This window comes from Pristis pectinata, chromosome 3 (assembly GCF_009764475.1).
Source record: "Pristis pectinata isolate sPriPec2 chromosome 3, sPriPec2.1.pri, whole genome shotgun sequence".
NCBI classification, from domain to species: Eukaryota; Metazoa; Chordata; class Chondrichthyes; order Rhinopristiformes; family Pristidae; genus Pristis; species Pristis pectinata.
In genome coordinates this window covers 63,311,818-63,338,946 of record NC_067407.1, presented here as the reverse complement: position 1 = coordinate 63,338,946, position 27,129 = coordinate 63,311,818, and the positions used below count along the sequence as shown (strand labels likewise).

At 38.3% G+C, this 27,129-nt stretch overlaps 1 protein-coding gene across 10 annotated transcripts in view; it reads right to left on the bottom strand.

The window, feature by feature from the left end:
* The window catches only part of ralgps2 (Ral GEF with PH domain and SH3 binding motif 2), a 385,220-nt gene that overhangs the window by 6,765 nt on the left and 351,326 nt on the right, over positions 1 to 27,129 (bottom strand). For all 10 annotated transcript variants that reach the window (XM_052010754.1, XM_052010760.1, XM_052010755.1 and 7 more), the window contains 3 exons: positions 14,561 to 14,653; positions 11,360 to 11,465; positions 11,020 to 11,111 (listed from right to left, as the gene is read on the bottom strand). In XM_052010754.1, the coding sequence (XP_051866714.1) occupies positions 11,020 to 11,111; positions 11,360 to 11,465; positions 14,561 to 14,653 (291 nt within the window). The remainder of the gene's footprint in view (positions 1 to 11,019; positions 11,112 to 11,359; positions 11,466 to 14,560; positions 14,654 to 27,129) is intronic.

The following is a 27,129-nucleotide window of genomic DNA, read 5'->3' as shown; positions in this document are numbered from 1 at the left end:
GACATGCTGAAGCCTCTTGAATGAAAGCCTCAGCACTTACATTTGAAACACAGCAGCTTTTGATTACTTAATCATGGAACTCCCTGTGACTGCACTGGTGAGACTGCACAGGAGATTTGCAAAGTGTGCCATGAGTGGAAAATTTTAGCTGTAAGGAAGTATTGGATAGGTTGGGGTTGTCTTCCTTGGAGTGGAGAAACAGGAGGGAGATTTAACTGAGGTGTATAAAATCATGAAGGGATGTGGTAAAGTAAATATGAACAACCTACTTTTCTCAGAAGGAGGTTCAAAAACAAGGGAGAATGGAATTAAAATAATTGTTGTAACGATTAGGAGGAAAATTATTTTCAGCCAGAGGGTGACAGGAACTCACTGCTTAAAATGATACTAGAGGCAGAAACCCTAACTACATTTGAAATGTACTTGGATGTTTACATGAAGAGATCTGACCTGCAAAGCTCTGGTCTAAGTGTTGGAAAGCGAGATTCTGTTTGTCAACTCTTTTACAACCAGTTTATACACAATGGATTGAATAGCCTCCTTCCATGTTATAAATGTTCCATGATTCTAACTCATCAAAAAAACAGGGCAAAATATCAAATTTTGATCACAGCAGCTTTACTTCAGCAACATTTATCAGTTACATTTGTTTCTGCAATTTTCAATGAAGAATCTTGACAGCATAAGAAATAAATCTGAAGTATAGATTTTGCTGCATAAGCAAGCCAAAACAATCATTGTCAGACATAACCGAGAAAGGAAAATTATCTTGTTAATAATTAAATATTCTGCATAATACAAATAGTAAACCCAAAGCCAAGATGGAAAATTTGTGAATAACTTCCTTCAGGGAACATTATATTTGTCAATGAGTTGTTTTCCGGCCATATTTGCAAAGAAGCAAAGATCCAGAACCAAACAACATTTCCTTTTTTGAATCCAAGTTCAAGCAAAGTTGTTAGTGAAGAGAGAGGTTTATTCTGTGTGATGGACTTGTAAACATAATATTGCCAGGAATTAGTACACACAGGAATTATTGTTTGTGGAGAAAATATTTCTTTCTGGGGATACCTTCGTGTCAGTAAGGAAACTGCCTACCAATGAGAAGCCTCTGTATACTTGATGACAGTTTTCTATGGTATTATTTGTCTTTTTCAAATTTAACTGATTATCTAATATTTGTGCTGTCCAAATTAACTTAAAAGCTATTATATTTGTTTTTATAGGATCTTCATTTTATTTGAAATTTATGTTAACTAAAGATAAAATTTGACTCTGAACTCGATCTGCAAACAAATTAGTTATTCAGGTGTTAAATGATCATTAATTTGCAAGTTAGTGGGTCTTCAATGGCACCCCTTCACTTTGAAAGAGGATGTGTCAGGTATGCCCTATGTCCAGCTAGCTATATTCCAACTGAGTGGAGTTATTCTCGTATCTTCGGTGGAAAAGGTTGACAGCTTGGGTCTGCATGGACCAGGCATGGAGGTCGAACTCTTGGCTTACACTGACCATATGCATCTCATGGTCACAGATCCCATTGATCTGCAGATGATGTGCTAGTACCAGCAGGTCTCTTTGGCCATGTACATCTGCACAGATCATTTGGGAGAAATGTTCCAGGCTCTCATAGGAAATGGCAGCTGGACTTCATGCTGGAGGAGGTGAACCCATTCATCTCCTCTATCTGGGAGTCTCCCTGATCCCCACTGAAGAGACTTGGATGGCAAACTGGCAGGAATTGGAAACTGGTCAGCACCTGTATAAGGCACTGAACAGAATTGCTCCAATTGCTTTCCCACAAGGGCCAAGTGCTGGTCATAAACCAACGAGATATCTCTGTGTTGTGGTACCATTTGATCACTTGGTCTTGCCCCCTGTTTTTACAGCCAAAGTCCAGAAGAAGCTGGTGGATTTCTTCAAGGGCAAGAGGAAACACTGGGTCCCAGCCATGGCTTGAGTATCCCAACTGAGGAGTGAGGGCGGCCAGTTGCTGGTGTGCATTCATACCCAAGTGGTGACTTTTCCCCTTCAGACTCTGCAGGGATACTTGTATGCAGAACATACTATATGCCAGAGTGTGCACTGGCAACATATTTTGTCTGCCAGGGGCCCTGCCTTCAGAGTGACATGCAGCTCCCAATGGCAAGCATCAGCTGTGCTGCTTTGCATGAGTTGCCAGTCTTTTACTTCTTCAGAGCCTGGAACATGGTTGACTCCAGTCAGAGTGCCCTCCATACCGATAGGAGGTGTTTCCTGCATATGCTGTTCTTGCACACTCTCTACTTCCTTGTCTGAAATGTGGGCACACTGCACACTGCGGTGGTCGGTTCTGCCATCTGACAGCAAGGGATGTCCCCAGTGCAGGTTTCTCCACGTGGAAGTCCTGCCCCTTTGCATCAAGGACCTAGGGTGGAGGGTGCTGCACAAGCAGTTGCATGCAACAAATTTTGAAATTATTTCATGGACTCCTGGGCTACCTTCTATTTCTGTGGCCTAGAGGTGTTGTGTTCCTTATTTATATGGAGTGTCAGAGGCTGCACACCCATTTGTGTATTTGAAGGCTATGCTCCTCAAGTTCTGGTTGCATTTCTGCCCCATGCTCCTGATAGATTTGGTGGCCAGTGGACCCCCTTGTTGGTTTGCTCCTGGGTCTGGACAGGATGGCTATTCACAGATCTGTCTGGGCCAACTGCCTGTCCCTCTTCTGAGGATACGTCATGGCTGGGTATCCATGGTCAGGGAGCATGCAGTGTCTGCTGGCTTGCTGAGGCCCTCTGGGATTGGTGGACACTGCATGGGCTGGATTATATCCTGGATAGCAAGGATCGCATTTTAATTTACAATAACTCATGATTTTAAATAAGTAAATAAGATTATATTTTTAAAAAACTGGAGGGGTTCCATGGGGAAGGGCCACAACTTACAGCCTTTCTCCCATTGCATACAAATTAGTTGAAATTTTTGTTTAACTACTTACCTTAAGTCTGAAAATGGATAATAACTGATGACCCACAAATGTTACAAAATGGAGTAATATTACTTGTTGTAAAATGGTTGATGAAATTTCTGAAATTATATAGTTTAGATTTTTATGAATAAGGTACATTTGGATTAAAATAAGGAATGGCTAACACTAGGGTACATAGGGATGCCAATTTTTCATGAAGAAACTACAATAATAGGATATATTGTTTGCGCAAGATCCAACTTGTTATCTGTTACAAATTTAATGATTTGTTGATTAGGTCTAACTTTTATATGTTTCTTCATAAACTGTGGCACTCACGTGCGTTCCTTAGGTTCATCACAGTTAATTCAACAAAAGCTGCCTCATGCATCAAAATAAAAATATGGCCAGTGTGGGTTTCCTTTCTTATCATGACATTAAATGATAATATTCCCTTTGCAGCTACAAAGATTCTGACCATTTTTAATGTCAAATAAATGAGAGTAGTACATGTTGAATGCTTCAGTCTTTTTCAAAAAGGAGAAAGGACTTCCAACAATGGAGCCAAAGCCAAATCTAAGACAAAAACCACAGATGGCTTCATAAAACAGAGGAAACTGTGTTTTCTTTTGGCCAATATTAAACAACCATCAGAGATCTTATTATTGCCAATACCAGTCAAAAAGGAAAATTGCACATGCAAATCTTGGGATTTCATCTTGTTGGGCATAGCGTATCTTTGTTTTCTCTACAGCAAGAAGTCCTGCTTTAATAGCCACACATTTTCATTTTATAATGAATAACCTAATCCCCAACCTGGATATCTGGTGAAGGTTTTGCACACTGGGAATATAACACACAACTGGTGAGATGGATTATGTTTTATTAAGTTAATCATGGTTTTCATTTGAAATACTAGAATTACATGAATTGCATTTGGATATCAAGCCAAAAAATCTTCCTGAAATATAACCTCAGCAAACCAAATTCAATGGGCGATTTGTTTTCTAGGGGAAAGGAAAACTGGGAAAATTGCAAGACCAGATTATTGATTCTGCAATAATCAATTTAGGGCAGGGGAGGTGAAAATTAGTCTATCTATATTTAAAGTCCTGTATCTAAAAGGATGGAGTTCTAAGTGATAACATTGTCTGGAATACTTCCTTAAGTTTAGTTCTACCTTCCTGACAGTGAGAAGGAGATTGACTTTGCAGATTTCATACCTCAATTATAGATATTGAGGTGTGCTTTGAGTCTTGATAGTTCTTGCAGTATACAGCATTCAGAACCTCATGGAGGGTCAAATCATATCTCTGATACTGTGCATTTTTGTTTGAAGTAGTCCACTTTCATTAAGTCTGTTGGTCTCTATCATTTCAATTCCCACTGAATTCAGGAATTTAGAATTTTTTTTGTCTGTCAAATAGAGGTGCAACGTTTCAATATTGATGGAAAAAGCTTCTGGAAAACAAGCAACCAAAGCAAAAAAAAAAGTCCAGTCACTGTGGAGATTCCCGCTCTTATAATAACATTTTCAGTATTCCTACATTATGAGTGGCCCAAAATAGAATAGAGACATTTAAATAACAGAGTTGATTTTTAAAATACTAACAGTGCAAAAGAGGTAGATGATCATGTCCAGGATCACTGGAGCTCACCTGCACAAACATTTGGGGACAACCCCGAACCTACACTTGACAGTATTCCACCTACAAAAAAATCTTTTGGGAACTCAAAGTTTCTGGGCAATTTTTGCAAAACAATTGTTAAGAGTCAGCATTAAAACTTTGAATCACTCTTTGCAAGCACCCACTTTCCTGATTCATGACATCATAAAGCACTTACCAGCCAATAAATTGGAATCACTGCTCTAATGGAGAAAATGTGGCACTCAGTTTAAACACAGGAAGATTTCATAAACAGTACTATGATAATGGTTTGGATAATCTCCTTTGGTAATGTTTGTTGTTGGATAAATATTAGCAATGTAACAGGAAGAGCTCCATGAGCATCTTTATAATTTTGCCAATAAAGTGGTATCATCTGAGAAGGCAAGCTGGGCATCAGTTAAAAATCTCTATATTGCAGCACTTTCTCATCACTGTGCTGGAGCCTCCATATGAGACTCTTAAGTATATGGAGAGAGCATAATTACAAGCCATGATCTCACCCGACCGACAATAATGCAACATCTGGGTATGTGCTGTAGCTTCCATAAGTATTGCATGTTAAAATCAGTTTAGGACTAACACTTACATATTTATATTAAATAACAGACATGTGGTAATTATTATTTATCTAACTACATCAGATAAAGCTTAATAAATTTAAATTTTATTTTTGTTCTGTATATGTATGACGTATGAGCACATGGACAGTGCAGCGTACATTCTTGCAGTTACAAGTTTTTCATTCTGAATATTGCTTTTCATCAGTAACCCTACCCCAAGAGTTAGAGATGAAAACACATTACAAATTGGCAATAGGATGTACAGAAAAGACTTTGCCAAGAAATTTTTAAAAATGGACTTTGTGTGTCAAGGCAAAAGTCATGTATGTGATCAACGGCATTCGTCTGAGTTACTGGCAATGTTGCTGAGCTACATGGCAGCTGCCCTGAGTAGGTAACAGCAAATACAAGCAGAAGAGGGAATACTGGCCAAAGATACATGAAAAGGATAAAGACGGCCTCTTGCGTATCTACTGGTTGAGTACTTTTGTTAAAGGTGACAGAGGAAGATATGGTGCAGCAAGCAGAGTGACTCTGGGTGTGCCTAGGAGTCTCCAGATAGTTTCATCAGCAAGTAGGTTACACTAGAAAAGTCATTGTAGTTAGTTCAGTGATTTTGATGTTGTAGCCAGTGAACTAGACAGACACTGCAAAGGCAGGTAAAACATTGTGTGTTGTGATGCAAAAGTTGCAGCAGAAGGGAGAACGTGCCTGCAGTAAATGTTACTTTGTGGGATAGTAAGAAAGCCATTCTTTTAACTGGAATGGGTTCTGGTGGGTTCTGAAATGTACAACCATGTTAGTAAATCTTGTAGTGTCATGAAAATCAATGTTTCAGATCCCCTTTGTTTAGGCTTTTTCGAGGCACTAGACAAGGTTGCCCTTCAAACCCTTTATTATTTGATATTGCTTTGGAACCCTTGGCTATTGCACTCCGGGATTCTTCAAATATATGTGGCATTACTTGCGGACAGATGATTTATAAGGTATCTCTTTACGCAGATGACCTGTTACTTTATATTTCTAATCCAGAGGAATCTATCCCCACAGTACTATCACTACTAGATCAGTTTAGTGTTCTTTCTGGCTATAGATTAAATCTGAATAAGAGTGAACTCTTTCCATTAAATATGCAAACCCCAATTTATAGGCAATTACCTTTTAGATTAGTAACTGACTATTTTATGTATTTAGGTGTTAAAATTACCAAGAAACATAAGGACTTATTTAAAGTTAATTTATTGCCTTTAAATGACCATGTTAAACAATTATTTAACTAAATGGTCCCCACTGTCTTTATCACTGGTAGGCCGAATTAATGCGGTTAAGATGAATATTTTACCAAAATTTTTATATTTATTTCAAGCGATTCCAACTTTCATCCCGAAATCTTTTTTTGACACTATTGATTCTAAAATTCTTTCATATATTTGGCAGAATAAAAACCCAAGGTTAAGTAAGAAATATTTACAAAAACCAAAAAAGGATGATGGTATGCCCTGCCTAACTTTAGATTATATTATTGGGCAATTAATATCAGATATTTAATTTTTTGGACACAAGATTTAGATGTCCCAAATGGGTACACCTTGAGCATCAATCAGTACTTGGATTTTCATTAGTTTCTATTTTAGGAACTTCACTCCCTTTTGCACTTACCAAATTAAGCAAACATATGATTAACCCAATAGCTAAACATATGATACGAATATGGTTTCAATTTTGTAAATTTTTTGGATTGAATAAATTTAACTTGTCAAGTCCCATTCAATCTAATTTTTTTTCAACCATCCAGAGTTGACTCAGCTTTTTCTATATGGAAAAGGAAGGGAATAGTATGTTTTCGTGATTTATTCATTGATAACTGTTTTTCATCTTTTGAACAACTGTCTAACAAATACAATTTGTCTACCTCTCACTTCTTTTGATATTTGCAGATTAGAAATTTTTTAAAAGCTACTATACCCTCTTTTCTGACACCATACAAAACTGAAATTACGGAAAAAATTTTAGGTCTTAATCCTTATCAGAAGGGCTTGATAGCAATAATCTATGATTTAGTTATGAAAATACATCCAGAATCACTGGACAAAATTAAGAATTAATGGGAAAGTGAACTCTAAACATCTTTACCTACAGAGACATGGAAGAAAATTCTTCATTTAGTTAATATATCTTCAATGTGTGCAAGACATTCTTTGATACAGTTTAAGGTAGTTCACAGGACCCACACGTCAAAGATAAAGTAGCCCGTTTTTATCACCATATAAATCCTATATGTGACAGATGTAAATCGAATGTGGCTTCTCTGACACATATGTTTTGGTCCTGTCCTCTTTTGGAAAAATACTGGAAAGACATGTTTAACATTATTTCAATTGTATTGAATATTGATTTACAATCTCAACCTATCACTGCAATTTTTGGATTACCAAGGATAGAGTCTGGCCATTTATCTGCTTCCGCTTACCATATGATTGCCTTTGTTACATTAATGGCCAAACAATCAATTTTGCTTAAATGGAAGGATCCAATACCCCCTACTACTTTTCAATGGTTCTCTCAAACTATGTCATGTTTAATCTTGGAAAAAATTAGGAGTGGCACTGTTGATCCTTCGTTTAAATTTGACGATATTTAGAGTCCATTTATTCAATATTTTCACATGATATCGATCCCTCTTCAATAACTTTCCAATTTAGAGGAACGGAGTTGACGACATAATATTGCTCTGTTTCTATTGAGAAATTTCAGTCCAGTCTTTTTTTTCTTTTGAAATTTTTCTTTTCAGTTTGGTTTGATATATTGTTTATAATTTTTCTTATTGATTTGGGGATTTTTTTCTTTTCTTTTATATGCACAATAAATGTTTTCCTTTCTTTTATATTATATTCATTTACTAAGAGAGCGTGGGATCTACGGACTTTTTTTATATTTTATTATTCTTTATGATTATCTATGCCATGATTGTTCTCCTGATCTCTTTGTATTACATGTACAAACATCGATGTTATATATTAATCTGTATTAATTTGGAAACTAATAAAAAGATTGAAAAAGAAAGAAAATCAATGTTTCATTTAGCATATCAGTGCACATTACAGGATCATTTGAATCCTAAACCATCAGAAGCTGCGGAGTGCTAACAATTTGGAACTAGTAATCAGAAGTTAAGCAAGACTGTCAGAGAGAATGGTAAATTGGTTTATTATTGCTAAATGTAATGTCATCTTGCTGAAGGATCTGTCTTAGTATTGCAACCTTGGTGCTTCTTTTGTACCATGTACTATGTTACCAGGTTGAGTTACAAGGAGAGGCTGGATAGGCTAAGACTTTTTCCCCCTGGAACGTAGGAGGCTGAGGGGTGACCTTATAGAGGACTATAAAATCATGAGTGACATAGATAAGGTGAATAGCCAGTCTTTTCCCTAGGGTAGGGGAGCCCAAAATTAGAAGGCATAAGTTTATAGTGAGAGTGGAAAGGGACCTGAAGGGCAACTTTTCCACAGAGAGGGTGATCCATATATGGAATGAGCTGCCAGAGAAAGTGCTAGAGGCAGGTACAATTATGACTTTTTAGAGACATTTGGACAGGTACATGGATGGGAAGGATATAGGCCAAATGCAGGCAAATGGGACTAGCACAGTTTGGCAACTTAGTTTGCATGGGTGAGTTGGGCTGAAGGGACTGTTTTCTGTACTATATAGCTCCATGACACTCAGAGATATATGATTGAAGAACTGTGTGATTGTGAGCGTATTCTACAAGTTGAGCTTGTGATGACAATAAAAGAAATGGCACAGAGTTTACTAAACTGATCAAGTAACATCTTCCTCCACTGGATACAAAGCAAACTACACAAATTTCTTTAATTTCAAATGAAAATGTATGACAGCTTAAACTTTAAAATTCAAGTTAGTGACCTACTTTAATATTTGGACACACATGCAACAGCAGTCCAATACTCTCTTGATCACACAGGAATGCTTAAATTAAAAGTCTAGCAAATGTCTGCAGATTATTCAACCATGGTGAGCTACTATGATTACCAAAAGGAATTTTAGTTTTGAGACAAACCGTCAAATATATTTAGAGAGGATCAAAGCAAGCTTTACCAATGATTCCAAATGGAAAGTATCACTGATGTGATAAAGAAACAAGGTGTTTACCATAATCCTGACTCTAGTGTTTTGTGTTTCAATCAAGTACAGTACTGGTAATGACATTTTGTTTCTCCATACCAGTGCACAATATTCAAATTAACATTTCAAATTAAAATAGTGTTGAATATTTAGTGCAACTTCGATCTCAGACTGAAGAGTTGTATTTGTGGAAACTATAAGCATAAAATAGGAAAGTGAGTTTCTTTCAGAGATGATGCTTCTGACGCTTTTGGACAAGAGTTGGGAAAAATAAGTTCTTTTATGTTGTTTATCAAAACCAACAAATCTTAACAAAGGCATCGGGATGAAAGAGGTCAACATGGTTATCAGAAGCTCCTAGAAAAGAAACAAGTAATCATTGTTTACGGAAGCACTTCTCAGACTGTTTTGGATAACCCTTTAATTGCTAACAGTCTGTGGTTTATAGAGGTAGAACAGATTCTTTTGGCTGAGTCCAAAGTTTCCAACAAAAAAAATCAATTATACTTCTTTTTGGAAATAGTACAGGTGAAGAAGGGTTACCTGACTTCACAGGGGTTCTGTCTCACCATGCACTGGTGCCCCTATCCTTTCAGCATTCTGATGTGACTGTTCCTTCCAGGACATTCTGGTCTATACCTCCACCACCAACAAACCCTTCCCTTCTCATGGCAACTCCCTGTGCAACTGCAGATGATGCAACACCAATTCCACTTAATTCCTCTCCTCTCACTTTACAGGGCTCCAAACATGCTTACCAGATGAACAACATTTAACTTGTATCTTACAATTTAGCAAAATATACTCATGGCTCACAATCTGCTGCAATTAAGTTTTTCTTTGCACGTGTGCATACATGTACTTGTGCATATGACAATAAACTCAACTTTGACTTTGCTTTTCCCTACTTTGGAGACACCAAATACAGATTAGCGATCGTTTTGTAGTAGCATCAGCTTTCAATCCTGAGCTCCCAATCTCACGTCACTTTAATTCTTCAACCCAATCGTCTCTCTGTCCTTGTCCTCCTAAACTGTTTCAATGAAGTTCAACATAAGCATGAAGAATAACACATCAGCAGAATGCCTAAACAGATCACCTGAAGTAAACTATAAGCTTAATAATGTTTTGTCTTTTCTCACAAGTACATGCCGAACAAACTTATCAGCCCACAAGAGTGGCAAATTTCTATATAATTTTGATTATCCAGAACATATTCAAATGAAACACAAACATGCCAAGGGAAAGTATTTTATTCTGAGATGATCCTGACTCACTTGTAGCTGGCCTGAAGAAAGCCCCCTTACTGCAAGCCATGCGAAAGAAACTTGAATGCATCATTAAGTGATCTGATGCCCAATTTAGATTTTTTCTGCCTTGTTAAGATTGTTTGAGCCACTTCCCCCCCCCCACCCCCAATCCCAAAGTTTACAATCTGAACAAATTTTTATGGATCATTCTGAAGTGGCATTCTTCCAGTGATTGCTGTTAATATTAGAAAAGACCATTACTGGATACCATCAAGCAATGGAATGATAAAGTAATTTATCTTAAAGTATAAAATCAAGATATTCACCAATATATATCCTTTATTATGAAAAAGTGAATCCAAATTTATCTATTACGCATCTGTATCTATTACAATCTTGTCTTAACATTCGTGAAGCTACACTATCAATCATGAGAGTGATTGTACCTGTTGTCTGTTGCTTTGGCAGGCAGAACTCAAATGCTTAAACCACAGCATTGCATTCCCTCTATTACCAGCTTGAAATTTGTAAGAATTCCCTGAAAATGGAGAGAAGGGGAAAAAAAAGATAGAGCAATGTTATTTTGCTCTGACATAGCACTGAATTCAACTTTAACAGGCTTTCTTTTGCAGTTAGGAAAATTGATTATCCCATTAAGAATTGGAAAGAACTTGAGTAATTATAAACATAAAAAAAGCAATTCATTTCCCAGTACTCAGCCATGGGGGGAAATTGAAACAGATATAAAGTGAGAGGAAAATAGACCTTTTTCCATCCATTACTCACCCCTTTCAGAGTCTGTAAGCTGGAAAACATCTGGATGCTCTGGATCATCAGCCATCATCACCATCCAACCCACAACAGAAACACTCTTACTCAAACTTGATTTGAACTGAATAACAGAAAAGTTAGAAACATCAGTAAGACTGGGATTATTAAAGGGCTAATTCGAACTGGGATAAACAGGGAAGCTGTATTGTTCTAACAGTGTATTACTAAAACGTAAAGTAACAAAAAAGTGCAATTTTTTGAACACATTAGGCTAGATTAATGGTTTCTTGCTACACCATTACAGCTGAAAACAAAAATTTGCTTCAACTTGTAGAAAAACATCCCGAGGCATCTCAAAAAGGGAAATGGATGTTGAGTCACAATGGAAAAAAGTGACTGATGGCTGGTTGAAGAGATGAGTATGAAGAAAGTTTTACAAATATATGATAGAAGACTGTAAATATGCAGATATTAAAATTAATTGGTTAAAGAAACCCAGGATTTTTTACGTATTCATTTTCTTCAGGATCCAAGTGTACTGGCAAGGCCAGCATTTATTGCCCACCCTTAATGGCCCTCAAACTGAGTGGCCATTTCAGAGGGTATTTAAGAGCAGCCACACGAGTGGATCTGGAACCACAGAAAGGTCAGACTGGATAAGGACATCATATTTCCTCCACTGAAGAATTTAAGTGTAACAGATGGGATTTTATGACAAACTGGTAGTTTTCTGGTTATTATCATCATGACTGCATTTTTTTAAAATTCGAGATTATTTGCAGAATTTAAATTACAAATTATGTGAAGAATTTAAATTCCAGAGCCGCCATGGTGGAATTTGAATTTAGTTCTCTGGATTGTTAATCCAGCCCTTCAGTTTACTAATCCAGTAATTCAGGCACTATGCAATCATTGGATTCAGAATAGTAATAAGCAGTCAGGCAGACCGAGCGTGTGGCACCTTAATGATCAATGAACGAGATGACATATTTAGATATGCTGACAATACAAAGTTAGGCAGTGAAATGAATTATAGGGATGGAAGATAGGGGTGGGGGCAAAGAAGCTGGCAACAGATACAATTAAGTTAAGCAAACAAGGAAGGGGGCAGAATGCAGATAAACTATAAAATGGTAAAATGTGAAGTTATTCAATTTCTTTTTAAAAAAGGCAAGAAATTAGTAAAATTTGGTGCAGAGGAAGTTAATTTGTAGGTATCATAAACAATTAGGAAAAAATAATAGCGCCATTCCTGTGACAGGCTGCAGTACAAGGATAAGGAATTCTTGCTGGCATTGGACAGTACTTTGGTGGCACCATTCCAAGTATACACATGCAGTTTTGGTCTCTGTACTTGGAGGCTGGTAGTGCAATATAAATTCACTATACTAATTTCTGGGATGAGGGGACTGACCCAGGAAGATAGATTGTTGAAGATAGGTCATTTTTCATTGATGCTTGTATGAATGACAACTGATATCAATGAAAAATACAAGATTTTGAGAGGAACTGGCTAGGTAGATGCTGAGAATGCATGGAGTGGCTACAATCAGCATATCTAAACTCAGAATAAGTCATCCATTAGCTCCAAGATGAGGAAAAATTTCTTCACTCACAGAGTAATAAATCCCCTTGACCACATATAAATTGATATTCATATCATATACTCAAGAATTATCAGCTATGGTCAGGCAGAGAACATTCTGCTGCGTTCATTCTTCATACATCATCTGAGAAAGCCCACATCGGAGGCATCCCCTCAGGTGGCATTCTCAAAAATGTGTATAAAATTAACTGTTAAGTTTATTCTCATAATTCAGTCCCCTTTAGGAAAATTAGTCAACTCTTTTCCAGAAGTGTGAAACCAGAAGAGAGCCACACACGATTATCTCATGAGAAAGGGAAATAGGTTAGATAGGAAATATCACGCAACGAACTCACAGGAAGAACAAAGTAGCATTTTTTTTACAAGCAAGTACTTTTAAACCTCATTTGATATAGTTCAACAGATGCCTTCTTCATTTCAAATGAGGCGCACACATCCTGAAGAAACCTATCCTTTTCCAGAGAATGGAAAACATCAAATGCTGCAGCTGTTTCCTTAAAGGACTGATCCTCAAAACTAAACAAAGTAAGCACTGAAAGTAGTGCAGATTCCCAAGGGCCGTTTATTGGTCATAAAATAGCTAGTGCACTTACTGCCATGTTCTGATGCTGCCCATCATCATGGAGTCGTACTGCACAGAAACTAACCCTTCAGCCCACCATGTCCATGCCAATCTCTTTGCTCATCTACACAAAACCCATTTTCCAGCAGTAGACCCGTATCCTTCCATGCCTTTCTATTTAAATGTCTGTTTAAATGCCCCTTAAATGTCGTAATTGTATCTGATTCCAGCACCTCCTCTGACAGCATATTGGAGAGATCAACCACTCACTGTTTTTTAAAATAAGAACATACTCTTCAGATCCTCTTTAAAACTCCTTCCTCTTACCTTACACCTACGTCCTCTTGTTTTGATACCCCTCCACTGGGAAAAAGATTTTGACTATCTATGCCTCTCATAATCTTATATACTGTACTTTTATCAGATCACCCCTCAGCCACAGGGGTCACAGATAGTTAATTTTAATTTAACTAATTAACTTTGTACTTAAGACAAGTGTTGACTATATTTTCATTAATTGAGATATCACTGATTGTTTAGGAAATCAATGCTTAAAAATGCAATGGGAATGTCATTCAACGAAAATTACAAATACAATGGTCACCAACAGATCCAAACGTACAGTTTTTGTCATTACTGTAAACTTGATGCAGATCCTCAATAACATCCATTGCAGTTTGAATGTATTCATATCTGTGTACTTGAATGACACCAGTGACAACATGCAAAACAGTATTTAATTGCCTGTAAAGCATTCTGGGACATCTTTATGCACAAAGGCACATTATAAATGTGTTTTCTTTTAATCTTTTATCATAAAAATTACTTAGTAACTTCCATAGCAACATGAGAGGCAGCAAATGTGTTACATTGCGCCAATGTAATGTGAAATACAGATGTTCTCCCTTAAGATCTGTTGCACAAAACTTTCCAATGGGAGTGTCTACTGTCATTGACTAAGACTGATTATGTTTAATGCAGCAGATTGCTTTCATTGGACGCATAGCAGCTTGAAAACAAACCAGGTTCTGGGAAGAGAGGTACTTACATGTTTTCTTTCTGTTGGTTTTAAAGATTTGGCTGAATAGTAATAAAGTTTTGTTCCACATAATGCCACCCAGTACTTGGTCCATGATGCAACCTGCGCAAAAAAAACACAACTGGTAACTGATCTGATTATTGAACACGTGCATTAGTGAGAATAGACACAGAGGGATTTAGATACCTTAGAAGAGATGTGTGAAATCTGGAGAGCTATGTTATATCATCGACATAATGTCAACACCATATACTTGAACTGTTCTTTTCCAATCAGATCTCAACACACGGCTAGTTCATGACTGATTCATCCAAGATCATAATTGGTACCTTTCAATGGATAAAAACTGCTTGAAACAACTAACTCCCTGTCTCGAAGTGATTAACTTTTGCAAAAAAAGTCTAACTTCCTGTCTTGAGCTGATTAAATTTTGTGAAAAAAAAAGTCAGTATATAGAATGATGGTGTATCAGTAATGACATTACAGCCACATACAAATGCAAAGTAAAATTCAACATTTTCTAAAAAAAAATCATTTGGCAAAAAAAAACCTCCTGGAGGTATAGCTTTATAGCTGGCATTGTTCTTTTCAACACTACCCCGAGGACACTAGCTGGGACCATCCAATTAAAAGCCAGTAATTCCACTCATAACTACCGGCTTTTAGCCATGTAACTGTGTGGAAGTTCAGGTCTCCCACATGAAGGTGGAAATACCAAACTTCCATAAGCTGATCACCAGCGATGGAACAAATACTCTCCACCATTGGAGTCCTCTTGGAGTCCAGTTGGGGAGCACAAAATTCCAACAGACTTACTTGCACAGGCTTGGAAAACTGCTTGCTGAACCTGCATCAAGTAATTGTGGCATAAATCCAGCAGGCCCATTGGTTGTAATGGAAAATCAGCAAGAGAAGGGATAAATGAAAGCTAATTTTCTTTTCATTGAGTTAATGGAATCGATTTAAATGTTTTTAATTGTTTCTCAGCATTTTAACTGCTTTTTTTTTACACACTCAACAAGCTTCTTTTCATAGCAGTTTAATAGCCTTTGAATACTTTCGAAAGCTTATGAATGTCAGACATTCACTCTCCTCGACAGTTTTATCAGTTGATAAAGCCTGTGGGTGTGCCTGAACCAACTCTCAAAGAAACTCCTAGAGCAGGACCTGTCAATTTTGATTGTAAAGGCCCTCAGCTAAGGCTTAGTGTTGGCACACTGCTAACCAGTGGAAGATGACAGCCAACTCCAGGCTTTGAGGGCAGGTGATTGGTAGACTGCTTGCTAGTCAGTGGAAAATTAACATCATTCTCTCGATACTTTCCTTAAATGAAGGAGCCTCGGAACTACTCTGTAGTTCCTTGTCAGAACATAACTGAGATAGGAAAGTTTGTAATCCAGCAAGTTAAAAAAGGATGAGTTTTCACTGCTCTAAGTCCTTGTTTCAGCTGACACTATTTGTGGATTGTGTACTTGCAAGGGTGGCCGCTCATAACTGAGAATTTTGGTAGATATAGCAGCTTTCTCCAAAGCCCTCTCCTGTTTGCTTTAAGATGAATTGTATTTAAAGTAGTGAAATATCCGGAGTCAGTACACGGCCACAGCCAGGGTTGGCATCAGGAATTTGGGCGAAGGTCCAGAGTGTATGCTGTGTGCAGGTGGAGCCTGGGTCCAAAGTGTGTGTGGCCAGAACTGGGGTTGGGGTCGGGGACATTGATAGTCAGGAATGTGGCTATTGTTGCAGCCGAAGCCGGGACACGGAGTGTTGGCAAGGAGAAACTTGCAGAGAAATTGTTACATTCATAGAGGGATTGACTGCTATATGTCAGTGCAGTCTTAGTGTCACTGCCAGTAGCTTTATTAACATCCATGTCTCTTTGTTATCCATAGTTAGTCCATACCTCTATCCCTCGGGAATAACCAGGACTTAGTGCATGATGCAAAGCAGCATCTGCCTAAAATCTAGGGCTAATAATGGCAGTTACAGGACTTCAGGTGGCTGCCGGCTGGCTGAAGCAAATAATTTATATATATTGTGCAAGCAATAAAACACTAAGCCAAATGAAGAGTTAAAATAAATAGATAAATTGAGGGAAATTGGAATGTTCTGGAGTTTTTTTTTAAAGAGACTGAATAATTTTAAACAGGTGACCTTTCATGGCACTGCTCATGATAAGCAGCAGCATAAGTACCATACAATGCACAATGTTCCCATTCTCCTGCTTTTAAGGCCTCAAGGTTTAATGGCTTCAAACAGAAGCATCCTGTATATAGTTGCAGGCGAAGTTCCCGAAGGTCAGAAGGAACAGCAGTATATGAGTAGCTTTTTGCATCTTTTTTTCATATGCTGATTGGCATGAAGTGAATATATTTTTCACACACTTCGAAATTACATTTGGAAAAGAAAAATGTTCAATCGATTACTAAACGATTGTTATCAAAGTGGCTCCATAACTTGTTACCAAAATAGCTCCACATAATCAATTACAAATTTTAGGAAAATTCAGCATCAAGGTTTCTCTGATGTTTTGAATTCTTGAATATTCATAATAATATAGTTTAATCAATCCCTTAGCAATTATTCAGTAAATTCACTGAGATTATTTCAAATTCAAGCCAAGTTTGGTTAATGCAAAACAGACTAAATACTCTTACATTTTGGTAATAGTTCTTTTCTCACTGAACAAGTAAACTTATTTTTAAATTCAAGGAAATACTCCCATAATGAACAGCCCTCCCAAATCTAATTCCGATCAGATCTTTTCATTACAAAGAACTTGAATATGTAAACATAAGAAATAGAAGCTGGTGTTGGGCACATAGCCCCTTGAACCTGCTTTGCAACTCAGTAAGGTCATGGCTGATCTAATATTCTGTATGGTCCTAATAACCCTTGATTCTCCTGAAGTCTAAAAAATGTATCTCTGTCACGAATGTATTCAATGGTTAATAATCCACTTACACAGGGCAGGGAATTACAAATATTCAATAACCCTCAGAGAAGAAAGTTTCTCCTCATCTCAGTATTAAGTAGGTGACCTTTAATCCTGTGTCGCACCAACAACCTTGCACTCAACATCAGCAAGACCAAGGAATTGATTGAGGACTTCAGGAAAGGGAAGTCAGGAGAGCACACAGCAGTCTTCATTGAGGGGTCATCGGTGGAAAGGGTGAGCAGCTTCAAGTTCCTGGGTGACAACATTTCAGAGGATCTATCTTGGGCCCAACACATTGATGCAATTGCGAAGGCGGCACACCAGCACCTCTACTTCATTAGGAGTTTGAGGAGATTTGGTATGTCACCAAAGACTCTTGCAAGTTTCTACAGATGTACAGTATGATGGAGAGCATTCTGACTGGTTGCATCACTGCCTGGTATGGAGGCTCCAATGTTCAGGATCGAATGAGGCTGCAGAAGGTCGTAGACCCAGCCCGCTCCATCACGGGCACTACTCTCCCCGCCATCGAGGACATCTTAAAGAGGCGGTGCCTCAAGGCAGCAGCATCCATCATTAAGGACCCTCACCACTCAGGACATGTTCTCTTCGCGTAACTACCATCGGGGAGGAAGTACAGGAGCCTGAAGACCCACACTTAAAGTTTCAAGAACAGCTTCTTCACCTCTGCCATCAGATTTCAGAATGGTCTATGAATATATGAATACTATCTCATTATTCCTCTTTTGCACTATTTATTTTTGTAACATTGTAATTTTTATGTCTTGCACTGTAATGCTGCCGCAAAAAAAAATGCTCCCTAGGCAAGGTACATAGGATCTTCTATATTCTCATTCCTGTAAACTCCAGAGAGTATAGTCCCAATTAATCATTTTTCATAAAATTATTTTCTTATACCTGTAATGTTTTCTGCATAGCTTTCAGTGCAAGTTTATCCTTCCTGAAAACTGCAAGAGTACTTTAGACATGATCTCACAGGTGAATTGCTGTAGCAAAATTTCTCCACCTTTGTATTCCATCCCTTTGCATTAAACATCAATATTGCTAATTACTTACTGTATCCGTTTATACTCTCTTCACCAGCACAGGCACCTGTTGCTTTAATTCTCCAGCCTACTTCCATTCTGCAATTCCCACATTTGGCCTACTACACTGTTCCAGTATAAACTTAAGGAATAGCATCTCACTTTCTGACAAGATACATACAGCCTTCTGGACTCAACATCAAATCAGATAATTTCAGTCTTGTTTCTCACACATCCAACATTTGATTTTTTCCCTCCATCCTCTTCTGGTAATTTCAGATTTCATTTGTCACTTCCTACTTACACCATTCCAACACACCCCAAGTAACTTGCTTTCTTTGTTTCGATTTGAACTGGCCATTTCTGCTCAAGTCATCCATCTGTGATATTGGCTCAGTCTTTCACTCTCCATTAGCACAACGGACCTGCTGGATATGATCCACAACCCTGCTCATGAGCAACGTATTACACTACTTTGTCTTTATTATAAGCCTCTAACTGCCCCCATTAACCCATTTGACCAGAGGACTTCTTCAACTTAACCCCACAACAACCATCATGTCACTCTATCACAGATTTTCTCTCCATCCCTCCCAAACCTTTTCAGCAAATTAAAATTAACTTGGTTTTCTGTCTTTCCCAGTTCTGGCGAAAGACTTTTGATGTGAAACATTAGCTCTGTTTCTCTTTCCACAGATATTGCCTGATCTGCTCAATGTTTCCAGAATTTTCGTTTTTTATTTCAGATTTCCAGCATCTGCTTTTCTTTATTTCTAGCATACCTTTTGTCATTTATGAGTCCTTATCACCCTCTTTCAGCCAGCACCACCACCATTTATATTATACCCAACCTCTCCTGCTCACGACCCTAACACAGACCTCCAGCTTTCTATATCTCTCTTAACTTTCAATGCAATTTTAAATTTATTTCATTTTTAACTCCTCCCAGTTTAGAAGATTCCTGTGGGAGTTCAATTCTCCCTTTGCACTCTGCAATAATCAGTAAAGCTCAGTTCCTTTTGTAACCAGTGTAATGAAGCATATACTAGGAAGCCACCCATACACAGAGTTCGAAGATGCCTTAAATCACAACACATACAGTGATTATGTTTAGGGTATAATCACTGTATGTGTTGTGATTTAAGGCAGTGATTCTACCTTAAGCATAATTACAGTACCCTACAACATCCAATTCTAAGGTTACACATCATAGTTGAGCATTTCCTTGACCAATCTACTAACACTTAACGATTACTCCTAGACTAACCTGAGATGAGACTCCTACTCCTGCTCAGTATCTGATTATAACGAAACATCCCTTTGAGTGAAACAAATAATCAACATCACATCACTCCAAAAGTCATTTGTACTCAATAGGCCTTTTATTAGTAGCCACATTTCCTCTACTAACCATGTTCACAAACCTTTCATTGCTTTAGGAACTAGCAACAACTTCATTTGTACTTTTTCATTTTATCCTTAGTCTCTGTTTTGACCCTATCTACTGCTGAGGTTTTACCACTGCACATCCTGTTCCTTCCTATCACACTCTGGTTTTCATCAGTCATATTGTTACCATGTGGAATTACTGTGTTCTTTTTAACTTCCTAAATCTCTGTTCAGCAGAATCTTCCCCACCATTTAATTTAAAGCCCCCACCACTACCCTAGTTATTCAATTCACCAGGACAATTTGCACATAGCTCAAATCATTATCATATGGTTCTATTTTTTAAAAATTTAGACACTGGCTTTCCATACTTTTTCAGCAGAAACTATTTTAAACCCATCAATGGTCTTTAACTAGTCCCTTTAACATGGTAAAACATTCCAAGGTGCTTCATACATGGGACACAAAACTGAGCCAAATAAGAAGATACAGCTTCGTCAAAGAAACATTGCTTAAGGAGCATAAAACAGGATAGAGTTAAAGAGAGAATTCCAGATAACAGCATTGGCAACAAGCATGGCCTCCCATCACGAAACGATTAAAATCAGGGTGTGAAAGAGGCCATAAACGGAAGTGCAGATAGCTTGCAGCATTGTAGGGCTACAATACGTTACAGACAAAGGGAGGGCAAGGCCACAGAGGGCTTAAAATATTAATAGTGAGTCATTGTTAAACTGTGAACCAACCCACGAAGTGAATAGAATGGTGTGAGTTACATGCAGTAAAGTTTTGGATGAGCTTAAGTTTATTGATTGGAAGAATGCCAGGCTGGTCAGGAGATGTTTCATATTGTCAGGTCCAGACGTGAGAATGACATTTAAGAGGGTTTAAGCTGTAGTGAGCTGGGTTGAGGTCAGGCAATGTAAGTGAAGGAGAATTCAGTCGCGTTGGTGAAGGAGCCGCTATGTGGTCAGAAGCTTATCAGGGACAACAGGGAATCAATTAACCTGTTACAATGAGAAAGGAGAAGAATTATGCCAGGTTGCTGCAATTTTTTCTTTACTGCCCATACAGTTTTGTTTTCAGGGACTTGTGTATGGATATTGGTGTGATAGATTAAGCTGTGATGTCCAGCAAAGTATTGGCAGGTCACTCTATCTTTGCTGAAGCACTAACATTTCAGGGAAAACATTTAAAAGAGAAAAGACGCCAACTTTTCCACACAAAATACAAATAAAATTCTAACAGATAGCTGCATGCTGAGTGCAAAAAGCCATTAAAATCATGCTTACAACAACTACAAAAATTTAAGTTGACAGTCCAGTGCAGCACTGTAGTTAAATTGAGGCATGGTCTCCTCTTCTAGATGGATGGAAAGATCACATACCACCATTCTGAAGAAAAGCATGACAGCTACCCCTTACTACAAACAAAAATCAGATTATCTAATCATCGTCAAAACACTTTTTGTGTGAGCTACCTCTGCACAATTTGGCAGCAACATTTCTTACATAACAATACTGACCACACTTCAGAAGAATTTGCCTTCTTCTGGGGCGGGGGGGGGGGGGGTGGTGGTGAGGGTCAGAGTCCCTTGGGATTGAGGACGACTTGCTTCTGTTCCAGTTCTGTGGCTTCTGCTGTGCCTGTTGTAGACTTTGCCAGAGGTGGAGAAGCAAATATTTGGCAGGGCAAGTAACCTGAGAGGTGGTGCACTCCTTTCCCTGTTAATGCTGGGCTTTTCCATGCTCCTGGTATATCAATGAGGTTCTCAATGCCATCCAAAATGCTCCTTTTCTGTTTTGAAAAGTCATGAACCAAGGATTCCCAATAGTGGGTTGGAATATTACACTTTATGCAAGAATGTTTTGAGAATGTTCTTAAAACTTTTTCTTGTCCACCTGGTAATCTCTTAGTGTGGCAGAGCTCGGAATAGAGTGTGTGTGTGTGTGTGTGGGTCTGTGAGTGTCAATTTCATGAGTCTGGTGTTGGGTGTGCAAATAATATGTACTACCCCATAACAGCAAAGTTGGTGTAATTAGGGTCTCAATAGCGAGGGTGTTGGCCTGGGTAAGTACATTCATATTGGTTCACTTATCCTGCTGTTGGATTTGGAAGATTTTGAAACAACAGTTTTAGTGGTATTTCTTCAAGGCTTTGAAATGCCTGCGTAAGTAGTCCAAGTCTCAAAAACATTCAAGCACTGATGCCTGGTAGACAATGAGCTTTGTGTCAGATTTGAGATCTTAATCTTCAAACATCATTTTCCTCAGACAGCTGAAGTGATGTGATTTATCATCATCAATCTTTGCCTTTGTTGAGTGGCGGCTCCCAAGAAATGGGAATTGTCTCTCCCCTCGAAGAATATTTCACAATTATAGCATTTCTGAGCACATCCTACCCTTCCCAAAGCACTTAACGCCCAGAGGTTGTGGATTTGTGATTGAAGTTCCTCACTGCCAAGTTTTAGAACTTCTCTGATATAGTCTGTTCCTGAGCCCTTGTTCTTTCTCATCAAGCAAATGGCCTTTTAGAGTTTTACTGGACAGGGGTGGTGGCAAGGCTGGACTAGATAATATTCTATGGGATAGCGCAAGAGTGCTCAGATCAAAGATTTTAACTCTAAATTCGAATTACCCTTAATATTAAGCATTTTGGGACATACAGAGGATGTGAAAGGTGCTATACAAATATAATCCTTTCCAAAGCATACAGTTTCAATTTATAGTACATCTGATTTCTGTTTGCCAAAGATGAGGGGTTCAGCTCTCTTTTTCCACTGCTGTTAAAAAATTTTTACTTCAAAGAGCAGCAACCAGCATAATTGTGTGCAGACACCTTTCTTTATCTTTAGAAACTATAAAAATTGAGTCACATCCTGCCAATACATTTCAGTTAAGGTGTGCTCAAAAGTTTGTTTTATCATTTCCATATGACCTTCCCTCGATGTCTGCAGTCACAGTCTTCTTGTTGCAACCTATTTTGTGTAAATAATAAATCACTAAATCATCACATGAGAAAACACTACATCAGCTTTACTAATTCTTGTCAGCATGAACCTTTTCTTCTCATTCCAATATTCAGGCTATTTCCCCCTTACTCTGAGAAGTTAGTCTCAAACTGCCCTGGAGAAATCACTGAGAATTTGGGCCCCTAATCTCATATGGCAACAAAATAAATTAAAATATGGTACTGCAGAGTCTTGGCATCCATAGTTTGGGAAGAGCATCTCTCAAAATTATACTTCTAATCAGCTCAACTTTGCAGATCACCACCGCCAGTCTTCCACATACTGATGCCCTACTCACTCCATAAGTCGCTTAAGATCAGGTAATCAACAGCAGGACTCAATTTTAAGACATTAAAAAAATGGTCTCAAAAGGTTCTCTTAATTTTTTATCCTTTTCCTCAAAAGTCTTCACCTAATGTTTTCTTGTGGAGTGAACAGGTGTATAGTTCATTGCATAAGTCATAGTCCAGCAACTCTGAATTCATCTTTCAATATTTTCCTCTGCTTAAATAGGATAATTCAAGTCACTACTCAATGTCTCCTTCACCAGTACAAATCAGTCAGTGAGCAAGCCGAATTGGAATTGGTTTATTATTGTCATTTGTGCCGAGGTACAGTGAAAAACTTGACTTGCACACCATTCATACAATTCATTACACAGTGCATTGTGGTAGCACAAGGTAAAACAATCCAGAATGCAGAGTAAAGTGTCACAGCTACAGAGAAAGTGCAGTGCAGGTAGACAATGAGGTGCAAGGTCATAATAGTTGTAGTCCAAGGCTTATTTTCTGCAAATGGAAACCATATTCTTTGAGAAAGGAGACAGTAACTACAGAGAGGTCTCCCATAGAAAGTCTTCTACATAGAAAGTCAACACCAAGTTCCACCTCAACTGGTTGTCTGGCATTCCATAAATTTAAACCTAATCCCAATGATCTGCATATATCTCAGACTGTGGATACAAAAATTCCTTGAGGTCTGATTTTCTATTGGGACAAGATTGCAAATAACATTTTTCCAAACCTCCAGCTGTGCTCTTTCAAATCCAAGCCCTTCTTTCAAGTTTCCCAGTGCATGAAATAGCTCTGCTATTAAAATCCATATCTGAAGGAAATTCTCATCTGCTCTGGGGAGTCCTGTTGACTAATCAGTGTGTTGTAACTAACGAATGCAGATGAAACAATTCACTGAAGAGAAGTACTTTACAAGCACAAGAATCTGGGGGAATTCAAGGACTTAAGAGCTGGTCATTGACTTCAGGAAAGGGGGTGGTGTACATGCACCTGTCTACATCAATGGTGCTGAGGTTGAGAGGGTTGAGAGCTTCAAGTTCCTGGGAGAGAACATCACCAACAGCCTGTCCTGGTCAAATTACGTAGATGACACAGCCAAGAAAGCTCACCAGGGACTCTACTTTCTCGGAGGCTAAAGAAATTTGGTTTGTCCCCTTTGACTCTTACCAACTTTTACAGATGCACCATAGAAAGCATCCTATCTGGATGTATCACGGCTTGGTACGGCAACTGCTCTGCCCAGGACCGCAAGAAGCTGCAGAGAGTTGTGGACACAGCCCAGTGCAAGACGGACACCAGCTTCCCCTCCTTGGACTCTGTCTTTACCTCTTGTCTTGGTGTAGCAGCCAGCATAATCAAAGACCCCACCCACCCGGGCCATTCTCTCTTCTCTCCTCTTCCATCGGATAGAAGATACAGGAGCCTGTGGGCACGCACCACCAGACTTAAGGACAGTTTTTACCCCACTGTGATAAGACCATTGAACGGTTCCCTTTTACAATGAAATGGACTATGATCTCACAATCTACCTTGTTGTGACCTTGCACCTTATTACACTGCACTTTCTCTGTAGCTGTGACACTTTACTCTGTACTGTTACTGTTTTTACCTGTACTACATCAACGCACTTTGTACTAACTTAATGTAACTGCACTGTGTAATGAATTGACCAGTACGATCGGTTTGTAAGACAAGCTTTTCACTGTACCTCGGTACATGTGACAATAATAAACCAATACCAATACCAATAAATCTGATTAACATTTTTTTTATTAAGCAGTCCCTCAGGATCGACGATGACTTCCACTCTGGTTGTTTGATTTCCAAGATGAGTAACAAGGACAATGTAGGAACTGTACATTCTTGCATAGATGAAGCTGGTAGTGGCCAATAGGGAAGGTAGTGTGTAGGTTGAAAGGCAATCTGCTCCACCTGTTGCTTGTGCAAGGCTTCTGTGTGTTCCTGATGGATGGTCAAAGTTCCCAATACCATTCCAAATGCTCCTTCTCCAGTCTGACAGATCATGGCATTGGAGTTGTCAGTAAGGATGTTATCTTTTTCAAGTACATACTGAATGTTTTCCTCTGCCCACCGGTAACCTATTTCCATGACAGAGCTGGGAACAGAGTATCTGTTTCAGGCACCAGCGTTTGGCATGCAAATTATGTGGCCTGCCTAATGTGGTTGACTGAATATAATAGCCTCCATATTGGGATTGTTAGCCTGAGAGAGGACACTGATGTTTATTCTCTTGTTCTCCTAGTGAATTTGGAGGATTTTGTGGAGACAGCATTGGTGGTATTTTTCCAATGCTTTGAGATACCTGCCGGAGCTGTTACAAGTTTTAGAGCATATAGGAGGAAAGGGAGTACTGCTGCCCAGTAGACCAAGAGTTTTGTGCCAAATACCCCTTTCCTCAATCAACCAGAGGCCATGCTGGCACACCAAAGGCAATGATCAATTTCATCATCAATGTCTGCCTTCACTGAGAGGTCATTCCCAAGATATGTGAAGTGCTCCAAGAGGACAGAGCATTGAACAAAATATACCAGGGTCAGTTCAATCTTAATATTTTGAAAACAGAAACACAAGTAGGAGTAGGCCATTCAGCCACTTGTGACTGACCATTTACCTTTGCGCCACTACCCCCATATCTTTCAAGTCACTTAATATCCAAAGATCTACTGATCCCTGTTTTGAATATACTTGTGACTAAGCTTCCACAGCCCACAAGGGCACTGCATTCCAAAGATTCACAACATTCTAGGTGAAGAAACTTCTTCTCATTTCAGTCTTGAATGGGCAATCCCTTATAAGAGACTGTCATGTCTAGTTCCATACACACCACATCTACTCTGTCAAACCCCATAAGAATTATTGCACGTTTAAGTGAGATCATCTATCATTCTTCTAAACTCGAAAAAGTATAACCTAAAATGCTTAATCTCTCCTTCAAAGACCATTCTCTCCATCCCAGGTATCAACCTAGTGAATTTTCATTGCAGTCCCTCAAAATTCATAACTAATTCAAGAAACTTAAGCAATATACAATAATCCAGGTGCAGTCTCACCAGGGTGCTATATAATTGTAGTAATATGTCCTTACTCCAGTAATCAAATTCTCTTGCAATATTGCATGTCTTCCGAATTGCTTCCTGTACCTGCATGTTAATTTTCAGAGATACATGTACATGGTCCTGGAGGTCCCTCTAAACATCAACATTTAGTAATGACCTGAAATTTTTGTTTTTTTTAAATCTCGGTCTGTTTTCAACATTTTATAAATAATGAAGTGATAGATCAGCAACCCATGTTTATTTGCACAGATGGTTGCCAGTTTTAATTGGTCAAGATAATCAAGAGGCAAATTTTATAAATTCTTCCAGTCCTCCTCCACCACCTCAACAGACCTTGCTGCTATATGAATATGAACATTAGACATTCTGGGGATTCAGAGACCGGTTTTCAAACTCATGCCATTGGAGCCAGATATGTTAAGCAGCTGGTCAGTGGAAAAGCTGTTTTCTCTCACAGTTCATACTTGCAAGAGCTGAAATTTCTTATATCAACCCCTTTGGTACAATTTAATTTATCTTCTCCCGTTAAGAAAGAATTAAATTACTAAATAGCTATCACGCAATTCCCTGGAGAGGATGAAAACTGAATTTCTGCAATTGTATCCTTATTTTATAATGTTTAATAACAATTGCCAAATGGTTTCAACTTTACAGGGCCATAAGGAGCAGCTTTGTTGTTAATGATTACAATTGCATTACTGGACCCTTTTCATTCCCTCAATATTGGTAGAACAGGAGTATTTGATTAAGTTCAGCACTGAACACTGTACCAGATCAAAAAATTTACTACATTGATATCATTAAATAGATGATACTTGAAAAAGAATT